General features: G+C 41.6%; 1 protein-coding gene across 5 annotated transcripts in view; it reads right to left on the bottom strand.

The window, feature by feature from the left end:
* ZNF397 (zinc finger protein 397) overlaps positions 1 to 18,353 on the bottom strand; it is an 83,669-nt gene that overhangs the window by 37,162 nt on the left and 28,154 nt on the right. For 2 of the 5 annotated variants that reach the window (XM_070220909.1, XM_070220910.1), the window contains 3 exons: positions 8,231 to 8,725; positions 7,825 to 7,966; positions 1,557 to 4,883 (listed from right to left, as the gene is read on the bottom strand). In XM_070220909.1, the coding sequence (XP_070077010.1) occupies positions 3,835 to 4,883; positions 7,825 to 7,966; positions 8,231 to 8,644 (1,605 nt within the window). In that variant the 5' untranslated portion in view covers positions 8,645 to 8,725 and the 3' untranslated portion in view covers positions 1,557 to 3,834. Of the gene's footprint in view, positions 1 to 1,556; positions 4,884 to 7,824; positions 7,967 to 8,230; positions 8,726 to 8,877; positions 8,921 to 10,180; positions 10,292 to 18,353 lie in introns of those variants that run through there. The other 3 variants (XM_070220908.1, XM_070220912.1, XM_070220911.1) reach the window with 3 other exon arrangements.

Raw genomic sequence — 18,353 nt, 5'->3', positions numbered from 1 at the left:
ATCCATTCTGTCTACCAGAATGAGGACTCTTGCTCACCTTTGGGAGCAGGAGCCTGAGACTGCCATGGGCTTCTCCTCCTCTCAGTAGAAACACATGCACAGAAAAAGCCATGACCCTTATCTGTGATCATTTGTGCCAGCCAACAAGACAGCTGCAAATGATAGTTACTGAGTAGCAGTGTCTTGTTGTAGCCCATCAGAATGCAGCGGGTGGGTGAGTCTAAGTGGGGTCTGTCCAGGGAGCTCACCCCTCCTCTTGACTTTGCACAAATGCTCTGCAGGTTGGTTTCTCCTGCATGCGAAATTATTCTAATTGGCACTCTCCCTTGCTCTAAGGATTCACTTTATGGAGCAAGCGGAGCAAAGGAGTTTACAGGGAAGCTTGGAGAGACCAAGGTCAGATTTGCTTTAAATTTCCAATCCCAGCTGGACGGTGGTAACTACAGCCTATGGAAATAAGGAAAGAGAAGGGGAGGGGTAGGAAACTGGTATTTATTAAGCACCTTGCCTAAATTACCCATTATTTTAAAATATGTGAATCTGTGCAAAATCCAGTTAAGGCAGACATTGTTTTCCCCTGGACTGCCTCTCTACCAAGAGAAAGAGAGCCCTGAGCAGAAGGGCATGAATTACTTTTCCTCCAGCAAGCCTGTGAAGGAGAAAACAATTACCTTTAACATCTACCTTCTATCTGTGCCCCTCCAGTTCATAAACACACAGAATGTCGAAGCTTTAACTGTAAGAGATCATCTACTTCGGCTCCTTTAAACTGAGGGTCCAGAGTCATGAGGTGACTTGCTTACGGTTGCGGGATTCATGGAAAATCACTAACAAGAACAAGTGTCTCCACTTGAAAGCTACTGCTTCTCTTAATTATAAATCTCCTTCGTACTTACACAGAGATTTATAATTTGCAGAAGACTTTTTTGTATACGAGTGTAAGATGAGTACATCTGCCACTGTCATTTACTAATGGGGAAACTGAGGATCAGAGTTAGCAAGTTAGCTAATCTCTTAGGACTTGGAAGGGGCAGAGATGTTATAGAAAGCATGTTTTTCTTAATATTTCTTGACTATCCTGGGCTTCCATCCCCCTTTTAACCTTTTCCCTCTAATTTTAGAAGTTTTAGATATTTATTGTAGGAAAATTTGGAAAACAGAGAAAAAAATTAAATCACCTATAATCTTATCAACCCAAGATAACCAGTATAGCACTTTGAAATTATATACTTCCAGTATTTTTTATGCATAAATATATTTTTACATGGAATCATACTGTACATATCATCTTAAACTTTTACTTAAGATATGAATGCTTTGTCATTTTTTAAGTTAATCAATATCACTTTTAACAGCTTTTAAGACTTTGTATACATTCATGATGGTTTCTGAAGCATACAGTTCCAGGTAGAATTTTAAAGTCAAAAGGCAATGCTTAAGGCTTCTGGTACTGATTGCCAGACAGTATCTATTCACATCTCACCAGCAGCATTAGAGTCCCAATTTCCCTGAATCTTTATGAATTTTATGAGGGAAAAAAAGTGCCATCTCGACTCTTGCTTTAATATACACCTTTAATTCTAGCAAGGCTGAACATTTATTGTCCATTGGCATTTCTTCTTTTGTGATTTGCCTATTTAACTACCATTTTTTCTAGTGGGACTTTTTCATGGGGAGACAGTATAGAGAAGTGGCTCCATAGAGGGCTCTGGATTCCTACTGGGTTCAAAGTCTGACCTCACCACTTCTTAGCTATATGACTTTGAGTAAGCCATGACTCCAAGCCTTCATTTCCTCATCTGAAAAATAATGGGCTGTAGTGAGAAATTACTAACACATATATACAAAGCCCTTAGCAAGTACCTATTACATTGCTCATCCATACATGCAAGAACTCTCTATAAAGAAAGAATCCCTTTTGTAATATATGTTGTACCAATTCCTACTTCATGTCTGTCCTACCCTTTTCAGTTTGTTTGGGTCATGGTGGAAGAGGAAAAGAACAGTTGAACAGCTCTTACCACGTTGTTACACTTTACTATCTTTTCCAAATGACCCTATCCCTTCCTTTTTTCATTCTCTCTAAGCATGGGCATTTAGCCCTTCTGCCATCTTGCTGGTTAGTACATGCCCAACAGGAGCATCACTTCTTTCTTTCTATCAAGAAAACTCTTCTTTTCCTATGCACAAGATTGTAGATTTTTATATTTTTTGGTAAGGTGTGTCATAACTCCCACCCATTAGGTATTCTGAATAACATGTTTTTCTGTTGCTGACTGACCTATACACATTTCTGCCTTGCACTGAGAAGCACCAGTCTAAGGACACTTTTCCCAGTAGGTCCTTCGGAAGGTAGTCTCTGGATGGACCATGACTGTTACTTTCTGTTGTCACTTCCGTTTAGCATTATCTTTAGCAAAATTCACAACTGAAATACTGATAGAAAACTGAACATGTGCAAGGTGCCTGGAGAATAACAGTCACAGACCCAGCAACAAGAATTTTTGACCAGCTGAGCCCAAGGGAGTGTACTAGAACTGTGGGGGGATATACAGCCCCAGAAACAATATGGCAGCCATGGCAACTGCTGACCCAGAACCTTGGGAGTTAGAAGGAATCTGACAGCAGCTCTGATACGCTTCTAAGAACCAAAGGAGTCCTTATGTCTGCAACAAGGAGACTTAGAACTCTAACAGACTCTTGATCTCTAGGCTGGGCTCTTTCTCACCAGCTACCTCCGCCCCGATGAAGTTCTAGCCTACCTTGTAGGCTGGGCAAGGAAACATTAGCCCTTTCCCTGGAGTCACACCAGACCAAGACAAAGCTCCTTATATCACACCGTCATCTACAATCTTCAGGTTTTGTCTATTAACAGAAACTTCTCCACTGGCTCATATTTTGTTATAGGTACAACTTCAGAGATTCTGGCTCATCCACGCTTCTCTTACAGACATTACTCCACTTCAAAGGAACCCAACCAGAGTGTTCCACACAAAGCAGCCATTTAATTTCCAGATGTGCTAGACTTTCTTGCTAGCCTTTGTCTGTTGTTCCCTCTACTGAGAACATTGTTCCCTGGCCTGCCTACCTCCTTGGTTAACCCCTACTTATCTTTCAGATCATTTTTCTCAGAAGCCTTCCCTGATCCAAGGCTGTGTCTGGTACTCCTCAATGTCACACAGCACTGATCATTCCAGTGTCACTGCCTGTCTGCCTTGCCCATTAAACTGTAGAGATTATGTTCTATTTTCCATTGTATCCCTAGTGCATGGCACAAAGCAGGCACTAGGTACTCAAAAAATAACTTGGATAAATTAATTTGTATTCTTTTTTCTACCTCATTTCTGGCCTGCCCTGGGCTCAACAAATCACTGATAACACCGTTTCCTCATCTGTCTTGCTGCCCTGTCACTGTTCTTAATTGGTCAGTAAAATTTTTGAGTCCCCGGGACAAAATGTCCCTTATACCGTCCATACCATCCCCCAAACCTGGAACACTGACAATGGGACGCAGTGACAGAGCCTAGGTTGCTGTACCTTCTTCATGACATTCTTATGGAAAATGAGGTTTCAATGTTACATTCTCATTTTTCTTATTTCCTGAGCATTCCTAATGGTAAGAGAAAAGCTGGAAGCAATGATTCTCCCATCTGCTGTTCTGAATAGCCACAGGAAAAGCTTTCAAGGGACAATTTGCATTAGCATTAGGAAGTGCTGCACAAAGCAAGTTAGATTGACTCAAGACCTAGTAGTATTATGGAGTCTTGCTCCAAAGTAAACCCTTCTGACTAACAAAGATATAAATCTGACTGAAGTATTTACAATATTCACAAGTCACTTTACACTGTGGACTCTCTGATGGCGCATAAGGACTGATCTGTGCCTGAAAGCCTTTCCACATTCATTACATATATAAGCTTCATCTCCAGAATGGATTCTCTGATGCTGCACAAGGGCTGAGCTCCTTTTGAAGGTTTTACCACATTCATTACACTGATAAGGTTCCTCTCCACTATGAATTCTCTGATGTCTGATGAGGTTTGAGCTCAAACTGAAGGCTTTTCCACACTCATTACATTCATAGGGTTTCTCTCCGCTATGGATTCTCTGATGGGTAATCAGCTCTGAGCTCTGCCTGAAAGCTTTTCCACATTCGTTACATTCATAAGGTCTCTCTCCTGTATGAATTCGCTGGTGTCTAATAAGCTTTGAGCTCTGGCTAAAGGTTTTCCCACACTCATTACACTCATAGGGTTTTTCGCCAGTGTGAATTCTTTGATGTATGATGAGATATGAACTTTGACTGAATGCTTTGCCACATTCATTACATTTACAAGCTTTCTCACCAGTATGAATTTTCCGATGTCTAATGAGGGCTGAGCTCTGATTGAAGGCTTTCCCACATTCACTACATTCATATGCTTTCTCACCACTATGAATTCTCTGATGAATAATAAGATATGACCTCAAACTAAAGGCCTTTCCACACTGGTTACATTTATAGGGCTTTTCTCCGGTATGGATTCTCTGATGTTGCGTTAGAGAGGAATGCTGTTTGAAGCTGTGCCCACATACGTCACATCTATAGGGTCTCTCTTCTGCAGGAACTTTCTGATACGTTATCGAGTTTGTGCTTAGAATCAAGCTTCTCTCAGACTCATCATGGTGGTCTCTCTTTCCCAGAGATTTGTGTGTGAAGGTTACTTGACTAAAACTGCCCCCTTGGGAAGGGGATTTTCTTAATCGCTCCACTGTAGGACTTCCTTGCTGCCACTTTAAATTGCTTTCATGTTCACTAACTGCTCCAAATGAAGGTCCCTGGCGAAGTCCTTGTGATTTTTCTCCCAAATTGTCCTTTGTCACTGATTCATCGTTCTCACAATCTGAAATGATAATAGCAAAAAACAGATTTTCTATTTCTCCAGTCACTCTCAATATTCAGTTTCTAGGTGAGAGAAAATACAAGCTTCTACCCACAAAAGATGTCACTGTCCACATGTATCTTTTCTTTAACTGGTCATAATAGGGTCCCTCCTCCTTTCTAATACTAAGACCTACATCTACACTTTGAATTTCACCCTTTCCCGCCTCCTCTGAGACTCAGTTATCAATTACCTACGACTCCTTTCCTAGTATTTTCAACCTTTCTCTACTGACTCCTGTTCATCAGCATTTAGATAGGCTCAAGTTTCTCTCATCTGTTTAAATCAAGCTCCTTGCCTACAGGCCTCCCTCATGCAGCCTCACTCACTCTCATTCAGAGCAAACCTTGAAAGGGTTGTCTGTACTCAACCCCATTCTGCAATCTGGTTTCTGCCTTACCCTTGGCACCCACCACGTCCCGTCCCATCCCATCCCCCACATACTAGTCTGATCAAGGTCACCAACTTCATAGCTGCTTAATCCAATGGATACTTTCTAGATCTCACTTAGTTGGCCTCTCTGTAGCACTGATACTGGGGACCACACTTTCCTTATAGAGACATTCTCTTCCAGCTATGTTAGTCTGATTTCTGTGGCTGTTCCTTCTTAGATTCAAGGCTAATCGTGCAAACATGAGTTCCTCCAGATTCTGTTCTGGGCTTTCATGTATCCTCACTTTACAAACTCTCTTCTATCTCCTAGGCTTCAATCACTATAAATGTCACAAGCAGATTTCTCCTCAGATCCCCAGTTCTATCCCAAGTCTATTAAGCTCTAGACGCTCAAATCCAACTGCTAATTGGGCATATTCCTTGTGGATATTTCACAAGCACAAAAATGTCCCAAACTAAACACATCATCAGATTTATTTTTTCCCTTATGTTTTCCCTTTTATATGAATAGTCCCACCATTAACCAGGTTGTTCAAGACTGAAACCCCAGTATTATCCTCAACTCCTCTCCCTCATGCTCCATTTTAAAAAATTACCAGCTACCACAATGCAATTTAAGTGTTGATGAGCAGGGGTCAGCTTTGCTCTTCCCTACTTACTATAATACATCTTGATTTATTCACTGCAGCCACTTGGTTTACAACAATCTCTAACAGGACTCTCTGCTTGCCTTCCTCAAATCCATTCTCCACTCTGCACCTAAGTTCTACAGCACAAATCCCATCATGTCACTCCTTTGTCTAAAACCCTTCAACTGGACCCCACTGCACTGTGCAAACTAATTAGGAGGACATACAAGCTTTCACAATCTGGGTCCCATTTTCCTCTCTAGTTCATCTCTAACCCCCTCTCCCCTATGAATTCTCTATTCAAGTCAAATTGAACTACTTGCAATTCCCAGAATGGGTTGTATTCTCTCACCTTCAGGACTTTGTGGCCTTTGCTTGTGTAATATTGTAATACAGGAAATATATATTTGGTCTTCATCCCTAGTTCCTGGCACATAGCTTATTTTGGGGGGTGGGGGGGCGGTGAGGAAGATTGTCCCTGAGCTAAAATCTGTTGCCAATCCTCCTCTCTTTTGTATGTGGGATGCTGCCACAGCATAGCTTGATGTGTGGTGTGTAGGTCCACACTGGAGATCCGAACCTCTGAACCTGGGGCGTTGAAGCAGGGCTCAAGAACTTAACTACCACTTCACCACCAACAGGCTGGCCCCTGGCACACAGCTTTAAAAACCCTTGGAATTTCCTAAGTGGTAGGGGTGAGAGGAGTGTCTTTTCTTATTCATATAGCCCTTAGCAACCGTATCTGAGTTTATGCTAATAAGATGACTCTTGGAGGATGGGGGCTGGTTGCCAAAGGAACTGACCACTGTGATGAGAGAGCTGGAACTTACAGCCCCACTCTCTGACCTCCAGGGACAGGGGCTGGAGACTGAGCTAGTCAATCATGCCTACATAATGAAACCTCCAAAAAACCCTAAACAAAGGGGTTCAGAGAGCGTCTGGGATAGTGAATGCATCCCAGTGCCAAGAGGGTGACACACCCTAAATTCCAGAGGGACAGAAACTCCTGTGTTCGGGACCCTTCTGACCTAGTCCTATGTACCTCTTCATCTAGCTGTTCATTTGCATCCTTTATAATAAAATGGTAATAGTAAGTAAGGTGTTTCCCTGAACTCTGTGAGCTGCTATAGCAAATTATGAAACCTGAGGAGGGGGCTGTGGAACCTCTGATTTACAGCCAAATTGGACAGATGTGTGGATAACCTGGGGACTTACTACTTGCGACTGGTGTCTGAAGTGGGGAGGAGTCTTGTGAATTGAACCCTTAAGCTGTGGGGTCTGTGTTAAATCTGGGTAGTTAGTGAGGAAAAACCCCACACAGCTGGTGTCAGAAGTGTTGTAAGCAGAGAAACAGTTTTTCCCTTTAGCTTAAGACACTCCTCCTTCCACCCATTTACCTGGTTTTCTCCCACTCACAGTTCAAGTCTTAGTTTAGTTATCTCTTTCTCTAGGAAGTATTTTTTGAACCTCTAAGCTTGGGTTAGGTACCTTGATATGTGCTCCCAGAATACCCAGTGCCTACTTTTATTCTATAATTTACTCTATACTGCAGTTGCCTTGTTGCTTCTCTACCACGCCATCTAGACCTGAAAGTTCCTTGAAGATAGAGACCCAGTGCCTACTCCAGTACCTGACATGTATTAGTACCTATTATGTAATAAAGGAGTAAGTGAATAAATGACATGGAAACTGACACAAGGAAGACCGGCTGTAATTCATTCAGGGTTGCTAAATACAAAGCTGCTAAAGTGAGCACCTCTGGTCTGGAATAATAAAGGTGAGGCTCACATGTGGCATGTTTGTAAAATGCAATTAATTCTTTATACTCAAAACTAGAGGCCTAAGTGATAACAGTTCCCAGATGAGTTTCTCTCTCTTACCACTTTTCGGGGAAAGGCAAGGTTCCCAGGGTTTCAGCTGCATCTTTAAAGGCTGGAGTTGGATGTCTGTTAAATCTTGGGATGCTGCAAGACATGCCAAATCTTTCCATGGTACTGCTGGTCCCTGTGGACTAGTGGGGACCTGAAATCAGTAAAATATGGTTAGTTTTGCGAGGAAGTCCCTAGGGAAAGAGCTTAGTAAAAATCTCAGAGGTCAACAAAGACATCTCCAGGGATGAGGGACAGGAAAAAAACAACTAAAGGAAAGAGACAGGTATGACCCTAATAGCCACTTCGGGATTATGGCTCAGTAGAGACAAATTTTCTTCCTACTGTTATGATGATGCCACATGCTCTAGTCTCTAAGTTCCTTTTCCCACAACATAAAACAGCTCCCTGTTCCCACCTGCTGCCCTGGATCATCAAATTCCCTCTCCAAATCCTCCAAGAGAGTCACAGCTTCCTCGCCGCTTTTTGGACTATGTTGCTGAACCCAGATCCGCAGCTCCTCAGGCAGGATGCTCAGGAACTGCTCCAGGACCAGCAGCTCCAGGATCTGCTCCTTAGTGTGCACCTCTGGCATGAGCCATTGATAACAAAGCTCCTGGAGTCGGCCCAAAGCCTCCCGGGGCCCAGGTGTCTCCTGGTAGCAAAACTTCCTGAATTGCTGGCGAAACAATTCTTGGCAGGATTGGGTGCTCCCATTCTGTTTAAATTTCTGACCCCAGGAAAGGCTTTCTTCTACTTTCACCAGTATTAGTTCTTGTTCCTGAGGATTCTGAGGTACCAGGGTTGAAATTGCTCTGGATTCCACAGCCATTCTGGGCTGAAACAGCTTAGCAAAAAGCTCACTACAACTGGGTACTGTAGTTCAGAGTTCCTTTAAGTATCTTCTTCTTTCCTGAAGGATATAAAAGCACTGTTAACTTATAACAGTGAAAAAAAATCTCTAATAACTTAAAAGATCAGTCATAGCAGTAATATATTTAAAGGGAGAGCAGGTTTGAGGCTGTAACTAAATAATCATCAAGTGACAAACTAAACATTACTCACCTTATTCACTGTCTCCCATTCTGAAGAATTCCTACCACTAACACTGTAAGAAGTTATTTTAGAAGCAAAAGAATTCAATATTAACATGAATCACATACTGAGAAATTTCCTTTTCAATTATTTCAATCTTGGGTGCATCAAGGAGAAAAGTCTGTCTTTAATATGTCTGTAAAACTTGTAATAACACTGATTTTAAAAAATTTATTTTTAGTTACTTTCTATGGCAACTGTTTTCATTTAAGGTAGTAATAAAATATTTTAAAAATTCTTATTAATTATGAGTTGATTTAAATAAAAATATTATTGGAGGGGCCGGCCCCAGGTCCAAGTGGTTAAAGTTCCCTGCCCTCCACTCCAGTGGTCTGGAGTTCACAGGTTCAGACGCCTAGTGCAGACATGCTCTGCTCATCAGCCAGGCTATGGAAGCATCCCACAAAGTAGAGGAAGACTGGCACAGATGTTAGCTCAGGGCCAATCTTCCTCAAGCAAAAGAGGAGGACTGGCAACGAATGCCAGCTCGGGGCAAATCTTCCTCACACACACAATACACAATGGATATTTGCCATTTGATCAAATTTGGTATTCACTGAATTTCTTCAACAAACACCGAGGCACTTACTGTGGGCTCTGTCATGAGCTGGGTATTAAGAGACAAAGCTTTCTGCTTGTGGATAAATGAGTCTACCGAGGAATTAACCAAGAAGTATTTAGTAAATGCTTACAACGTGCTCAAAAACATGTCAGATATCACGGAGACACAAAAGAAGCAAAGAAGGTCAATCTCAAGTCTCAAAAAGCTTAGGACATGCTGGATCACACATTTTTAAAGGTGAAATATGGTAACAAACAATTACGTATTAGATTTTGTGATATAGATCAAATACGATCTGATTTTAGGATGGGGGAATATCGATAGGAGGGTATGCCCTTGAATTAGCTGAACACATCAGTAAAATTTAACCCTAACACTACAGTTAACTTTAGAGATTAGAACATTTAGGCTACAATTCCGTGGTTTATGAACCAGCCCGGCTGCACTAGCCTTTCTATTTTTACACCCTGGTTAAAGCTAAGCATTTGTCAAGTCACGGAGGCGGGGCAGTAACTACCCTTTCGGCTGGAAAGCAGGGGCTCGAGCACTGGGCTCCTCTGCGTCAGCAGGACGCTCGGAGACGCCACCGGGACAAGAAGCCGCGACTCGGGGATGGGCAGGCCAGGGAGCGGGGCTCCTCCAGCCCGCGCCCGCCGTCGTGGCCGCGCGCCCACCCCGCCCCACCTCCGCCTCGGGGCCCGCGTCGCTCACCCCGAAGCCCAGGAGTGGCCAGGCAGCGAGCCGCCGACCCGGAGCGGCGAGCCACAAAGACCGGAAGAGCGCGCCCGCGGCCTTCCGCTTGCGCGCCCTCCCGAGCCTCCGCCGGCACCCCCCGTGCTCACAGGCAGCCAATCAGCATGCATCCTGCTCTTCCCACCGCCTTCCGTCTGTAGCCGCCCGCCCCGCGGAGCCTCGAAGCCCGGGACAGGGCTATCGGCGAGGCGGGCGTCGTTCTCAGAGTCGCGTCTCCCGGGAGGGCAGAGCTTCCCGCCTTGGCCGCCTCCTACCCGGACCGTCTCCCTCCGCCACCCAACAAAATTGGTGCCACATCACTCCCCATTCACCTCACTTCCAATTTTCCAGACGAGTATTGAGATTTTCCTGTAATTCCCATGCGTTTCCAGGATCTCTGGCAGTAAACGCGTGGATGAATGGGCTGAAAAAGTGTGCTTATATTGCTCTTCCGTATGCATATCATGGAGCTTTTTCACAGCTCTATGCGTAGCTATGTTATGCCCATTTTACAGCCATTGACTCTGTCCGAAGTCTAGAGATGCTAAAGTCCCCGTAGTTCAAGGAGACTCTGGTGTCCCAGACTCTGCCCATCTAATGCGGGGTTTTCCCATTTTTCGCTGGAACCTAGCTGGCCTTAAGTCTTACTATTTACATTTTTCTCTGGCCGCTTAGTAGGTGAAAAATGATGCCTCATTTTGTTTTAACTTGCATTGCTTTTAAATTAGTGAGCTTGATGTTAAGATATTTCCCTCTCGTGTTTGTTGACCATTTTTGGTTCTTCAAAAAAATGGCTTTTCCTGTTTTAAACTGAGGTGTTACTATTTTTCTTTTATATTTGCGAGAGGTTTTTACTTGCTAAGGATATCAACTCTCCTTTGTTGCAAGTATTTCCCCTTTTATTTGTAATTATTTTTAAATGTTAGTACAAGGTGATACATACATAGATACAAGTTCTCCTTTGTGAACTAAGACAAAACATACATATTTGGGAAAAAATATTTCTTGGCACTCAGTTACTTGCTACGTAATTCGTAATCATTGTAAACTGACTCTAGCAATTTTACAAAGCAAAAGAACAAATAATTTTACCTTGTGTTTTAGTTATCTGTTGCTGTATAACAAACCACTCTGAGACTTAGTGACTAAAAACAGCAGGTGTTTTACTGCTTAATTCTGTGGTCAGGAATTCAGTCACAGCTTAGCAGAGATGGCTAGTCCATGCTTTATGAGGTGTCAGCTAGCATGGCTTGACTGGGACTGGGAACGTGCATGATGACTTCACTCACTTTGCTGTGGTCTTGCTGCCTTTTGGCTGGTGCTACTTGATTCTCCTCCATAAAGCCTCTCTCGTCGTCGTCCCTCATCATTCAGGAGTTCAGATTAAGTTTACTTACATGATGCCTGGCTTCCAACAGAGTGAAGGAGGAAAGGAAGATGCTAGTTCTCCTAATTAGGAAGGAAAATGCTTAGGTCTGGAACTCGCATTACATTACTTGGCTGTATTCTATTGGCAGAAGGACTAGACTCATGGCAACGGGAAATAGACTCCACCTTTTAATAGGAGGAGCAGCTTGAGCATAGGAGGAAATTTAGGCAATCTTTGCATCCAATCTACCGCACCTTGTTATATTGAGAAGCCTTCTGTTTAGGAATGGAACTGTTGAAAGAGAGAGGGAATGCTTGCAACTGCAGGAGTAGAAAACCTTACTAAATGTCCTTATGGTTTAAGCCTTTTTGTTATCCCACATAGCTAGATGTGTGGAGGTAAGGCCATTTCCAGCACTGGATAATTCAATGGCTTGGCAATGTTGTCAAGGACCCAAGTCCCTTCCCTCTTTTTGCTCTGCCAACTTTAAGGGTGTTGGCTTGTCCTCCAGTCTGGCTTCCCTTAAGGTCCTAAAATGGCTGTCTCAGTTCCAGATTACAGATGATATCCAGAAGCAGAAAAAGGAAACACATTTATCTTCTGCTCCTTTTTAAGACTAAGGAGAACCTCTTCCCCCAGAAGATTTTCCCTCATGTCTCATTAGTTAAAATTGCTTCTTCTGTCTATGCCTATCACTGACGAGGATGTCATGATAGGTTTAGGCCCACTGAGAGTCATATCCCAGGACTGGGAGGGGCCAGCCTCTCCTGAAGGACACAATCTGGGGAAGGTGAACAAAATTAGGATTACGTTTAAAAGGCAGAAATGTTAAGGGCAGAGAAGGGGTAGATAGATGAATGTTGAGTGTGCAATAGCAGCATCTACTTCAATAGGTAATTTGATTCCACTAGGTAAGAAAGTGAGACACTAGGAAAAAATTCAAATTCCTATCATTCCTTATAAGATGGTACATATATTTAAAATGTAAACCAATTACTTAGTTGCAAGAGATGTAGATTGGAGATTTATAGCTAATTTCTAGGACTTGATTTATTATTTAAAAAAATTTTCTTTTGAGGGAGATTAGCCCTGAGCTAACACCTGTGCCCATCTTCCTCTACTTTATATGTGGGACGCCTGCCACAGCATGGCCTGACAAGTGGTGCATAGGTCTGTACCCAGGATCTGAACCGGTGAACCCCAGGTCACCAAAGCGGAATGTGTGAACTTAACTGCTGTGCCACCAGGCTGGCCCCCTAGGACTTGATTGATTGATTGAGTGAGTGATTGTTTTATTTATTTATTTTATTATTTTTTTTCTTGAGGAAGATTAGCCCTGAGCTAACATCTGCTGCCAATCCTCCTCTTTTTTTTTTTTTTGCTGAGGAAGACTGGCCCTGAGCTAACATTTGTGCCCATCTTCCTCTACTTTATATTTGGGACGCCTACCACAGCATGGCTTGCCAAGTGGTGCCATGTCCACACCTGGGATCCGAGCTGGTGAACCCTGGGCCGCTGAAGCAGAACGTGTGAACTTAACTGCTGTACCACTGGGCTGGCCCTTGACTTATTTTTATTTTTTATAAATATTGGGCCTGAGCCAATCTGTTGCCAATCTTTTTTTTTTCTTTTCCCCAAAGCTCCCCAGTACATAGCTGTATATTCTAGTTGTAAGACCTTCTAGTTGTGCTTATGTGGGACACCACCTCAGCATGGCTTGATGAGCAGTGCTAGGTCTGTGCCCGGGATCCAAACCAGCGAAACCCTAGGCTGCCAAAGTGGAGCACGTGAACTCAACCTAACCACTCGGCTCCTGGGCTGGTCCCCAGGACTTGATTTAAATTCCCAGTGAGATAGCAACTGATTACCTTCTAAGAGCTTTAGCCAACAGTTTCCACTTACACGGTATCTTATTCTGTTTGGGCTGCTATAACAAAAATACCATAGACTCAGAGGCTTATAAACAACAGAAATTTATTTCTTACAGTTTTGGAGGCTGGGAAGTCCATGATCAAGGTGCCAGCAGCTTCAACGTCTGGTGGGGACCCACTTCCTGGTTCATAAGGTTGGTGAGTAAGGCTGTTTATTCAGTCAAGTCCAACTGCTTGAATTACTGTATCATTTAATAGTGCTCTGCTTCATGGTCTTCATCGGTGAGATAAGCTCGTTGAAATTCTAACTGTAAACCACTGTTCAATGATTAAGGATAGAGAAAATGTCTTCTGCTGCTTTAGGGAACTGGATCATTCCTTCATCCAGCAAATATTATTGAAATTCGTATATGTGAAATGCTGGTAAGAAAAGTAAGGGATTCAAATGAAATAAAAGATATGCTTCCTCACTTCACTTACCACTGTCACTCCTAGAGTATAATCCCCATGAGGGCAGAGGTTTTGTGTTTCTGCTGTTGTCTCTCCCCTATGGCCTAGCAGAGATATTTACAAGAGAAAGTATTGTTGCTGTTAAAGTAATTAAATAAGGAGGCCATTAGACTGAAGTGGGTCTAAAGCCTTGGCAGCCTACCTAAGCCAGAGTTAATTTTTGTAAATGCCTCAAGGTTAAGAAATTGAAACTTAAGGACAACTAATCACAAACAGCCAACTAGGCTTTCTCTAACAAGGCAACCACTTAAACTGTAGCCCAGCAGATAATCTCCCTGCTTTGCTTCTGAGTCTGCTCTGTAAGTCTTTCCCTTAGCTCCTGCCAGGGGAGTGCCCCTAGCCATTTCTGTTTAGTGCTGCCTGATTCCAGTGGATGTTCGCTCAAATAAAATCTTCAAAATTTTCATGTGCCTCAGTTTATCTTTTAACGGTGCTAAAACTAGTGATAGTAAGTATTTGAAGGATTCAAAGAAGTGGGGTATTCAGAAAGGAAAATTTTGAATAATATGTGTCGACTATATTTAAATAAGAACCCAGGATTTATTTTAATCACGCATAGTAGGATGACAGACACAGAGACAACTGCCTTTGAAAGAGTAGTTTATTGTCCCTAGTTCCTAGAGGATGGGAGGTCCTGCATGCCACACAAGGCCCCATGGGGTCACTCACAGGGAGAAGCAGAGAGAGAGAGAACTGGGACTAAAACGTTGTTATTATAGTGGCAGGAAGAAACTAGCTGGGGACGTCCTCTATTGAGCAGGAAGCAAAACACACTTGGAGGCTTATGGTTGGAGGGTTTGTAATAGATTTCTGACTGTCTGATGGTGGGGGTGTTTGTAAAAAACCTTGGGCCATTAGCATAGCCCCATGATTCCAAGATGCCAAATCATCAATTACAGAATATCAAGAATAGTTATTACAATATTATATTCTATTACTGTTACCATGATGTCACCAATTTAGCTTTGTACTTTTCAGAGGCAGATAATAGAGGTATTAACAGATGAGACAAGGCTTATTTGTGGTATCCAAGACAGTAAACAAAGGCCTTATTTACTAAGTTGTTTCTCTTTGCTTCAATATCAAAGAAAGCCCTTGAGATTGCTCATGAGATGCATTCTTGCCTTAATCATGCCTAGAACAGAGTTAAAGCTAGAGGTAGGCTCTTATTATTGTTTTACTTTTTTCCTACCTTTTCAGATTAACCACAATGACAAATCTCATCCTGACTCTTAATCCTCTCAGCCACTTCAGAAAGATTTTCCACTTGGACTCTGTTCTGCCTTAGGGGTGATTCAACAAGGATACATTCTAAAATTAGGGGGGAAAAGCAATGCCTTTCTAAATGCATGGAGTATGAGTAATTAAAAAAAAACTCAGCTAAAGAAGCTGAGCGAAACATTTTCTAATGGTTTTGTGGGTAGGAAATACGAGAGTCTAGAGAGAAAGTTGTTTTTAAAAAAGCTGTAGGACTTGAGCTCTAAAAGACACTCACCTCATTTCATTATAGCTATTATTTGTGGTAAGCTGGATGTGTTTAAAAATCTAATTTGGTTGCCTTGAGTTTGTATTATTTGCCTAAATTCTTTTGTTGTAGCAATCATCACTAGAAGGAGATTTAGGTTTTAACTGAATTTTTTCACAGAACAGTGAACTTAATTAATACTCATTGGGCTTCTGTTTGACAGTGTCTAATGAGAAATTAATTTCTTTCAATCTTGTTAGGTAGCATGGAGGTAAATAACTAATTTATATGCTATCCAATATTACCTTTAGGCCTCCTGAATGCCAAATATAGTTTTATTTTTAAATATTTTTCAGGGTGCAACCTAATTTCCTTACTTTTTCTGGATTTGTGTTACTTTTAAAAATTCATTATTTTATGTTATGTTTTCATGATTGAGATTATACTGCTGCAGGTAATAACACTTTTCTTAAAAATGTCTACTTCTTTTGGTTATATTAAAAAGATCCAATTGAATTCTGTTTTGTGGAACTTCCTTTATTCATATAATCTACCAGTGTGAAATTTGCAATCATGTATACAGAGACTACAGTAATAAGACAAACAATAATAAGAGCCTACAAGTTGACTTTCATTACCAGGAATGGAAATGGGGTACCCAAAGGGAACATTTGGGGCCAGCACTTTGGGGAAGATGGAACAAGTGGGTATGGGCAGAATAATGTAATGGTTACAAATTCAGGTTCTGGAGCAAGATTGGGTTCAAATCCTTGTTCTCTCAATTTTTAACTCTGTAACTCTGTGCAAGCTTCTTAAATTTTCTATGCCTCAGTTTCCTTTTCTGAAAAATGGCGATAGTTATAGTACCTACCTCAAGGTGGTTGTGAACATCAAGTGAATGAATACATTTAGAATAGTGCTCAGTGAATGTGTGTTATTGGTATTTGGGGGAGGAGGGGTTGAATTGGGGAGGAGAGTGTGGAGGCCGGAAGAAGGAACTTTTCTGCAGGTCTGGATTTGCCTGATGGTAAGAATTATGTCGGGTCTTTGTTAAAAACACACATTTCTAGGCCTTCAGTTAGAATACTTACGAAGTATTCTGGGAATTTAGATTTTCTACAAATGCCTCAAATGATTCTTATTATCAAATTAGCTTGGGAAATTGTGATGTGTTAGAGTGTAGACTGAGAGTCCGACAGATGTGGATTCTGACCCATTCTTTAAACAGTTACGTCCAGGTGTCCACATGCACCAGGGACTGTTTTCAAGTGCTGGCTATACAGCAGAGATTAAAACTGACAAAAATCTCTCTTGTTTTGTTCTTGTAGACATTATAGTCTCCTGGGATTCCTGCTCCAGGAGGCCAACCAGGGGCTCCCTGAGGACTGGAATGATCTATTTAAACAGTAAAAGCTTTTATTTTCTTGTCACAAAAGCATTATGAGTTCATTAAAGAAAAAAAAAATAAATCAGAAACCGGGGAGCTCATGTTGGAGAGGGAAATGCTCAGCTGCCACAGTCCTGATGTTCATATGAACTGAAAGAATTTAGAAGAGAAAGAAAAATAGTGGTGGGGCAAGTGGTTTGGTGATGGTGGAGATGTCCAAGTGGTTTTACCTTCAAATGAGAAATTGAGCCACTTGACCACAGAAAAGCAAATATGACCAGATTTAGTTTCCTTGGCTTTTGGGTTTCTGTATTTACTATCTGATTGGCTAGTGGCCAAGCCTAATAGATCATTTTGACAAATGCCTTCAAAATTGCCCTTTGAAAGGGAAATTATGGCAGCTGAATTTTAGTTTTCTCTTCCCCCGGGAGGATAGGCTCAAACACAGAAATATTTTCACTTTGTTGATGGCTTCTTGTAAGAGGATATATTTGCCTTTGAAAACGATTTTGTTGCTCTCTTGTCAGTGGATACCAAAAAGCATTTGACAGTGGTTGGAATTGTAGTTCAATTTGACATAACTGGTGGCCTATCTCCTTCTAGGGCCAAAGCAGGAGTGGTAGCTATTTATTTTGTTTTGTTTGTTTTTAGTAAATGAATTAAAGAACACTAGGATTAAGATTAATATTGGAATGCTATAAATTTAATTCTGTAAAAAAATACATATGAAAGACAAAATAAGTTTTCTTTGAAACTCTCGAGTATCTCTGTTTTTATCCTTGATTTTCAGCTTCTGGATTTATTTCACACTGGGCATGGTGGTTTATTTATTGCCACTTCTTGTGTACTTTATGCTTTAAGTACAGTATAAAAAAACAAACATTACAAGCAAAATTCTATTTCGGACGTTGCTTTTGGGGAAATGAGCTGTCCTTTTCAGGGATATTTTAGACAGCTGATGCTCACCTCTTTAAGAGCCAAAGTTATTACATTTTTGCACATTCTAAATGTGCTGCGCATTATCATCCCCTTTGAAAGGGAGCATATTGAAAAATTTTAAAGCTATAATTTACTTTTATACTAAAGTATAATTTTTGGAATTTATGGAAGTATAGAGATAAGGATACTTATTTACTAGTCTACCTGATGCAATCCAGTGTCCTCTTACCATTCCACTGAAGTTGAACCATTGAAGATAGTGACCTTGTAACTGCCAAATCCAATGGCCTCTTCTCAATCCTTGTCCATCCTGAAATCTAGCATTTGTCGCTGTTGATAGCCTATCCATTTTTTTTTTTTTTTAGTGTCTAGGGCACTATTTTTTCTCTACCATTCCATCCACACTTTGCCTAGCTAGCTCCGCTTTACTACCTGCTTCCTTATATAGGCTTCTGTCGAGCCCATCGTCAACATTCTTTTCTTCTCCATATATACTCCTTCTCTCAGGGAGTAATTTCACCCTTCTGCTCATACATAAATGATCCCTAAATTCGTATTTCCCTTCCTGACGTCTCTACTAAAGGAGAAACTGTTTCTCTACTCTGAACACT

Source organism: Equus caballus, chromosome 8 (assembly GCF_041296265.1).
Source record: "Equus caballus isolate H_3958 breed thoroughbred chromosome 8, TB-T2T, whole genome shotgun sequence".
Taxonomy (NCBI): domain Eukaryota; kingdom Metazoa; phylum Chordata; class Mammalia; order Perissodactyla; family Equidae; genus Equus; species Equus caballus.
This window is presented reverse-complemented; position numbering and strand designations above follow the sequence as displayed.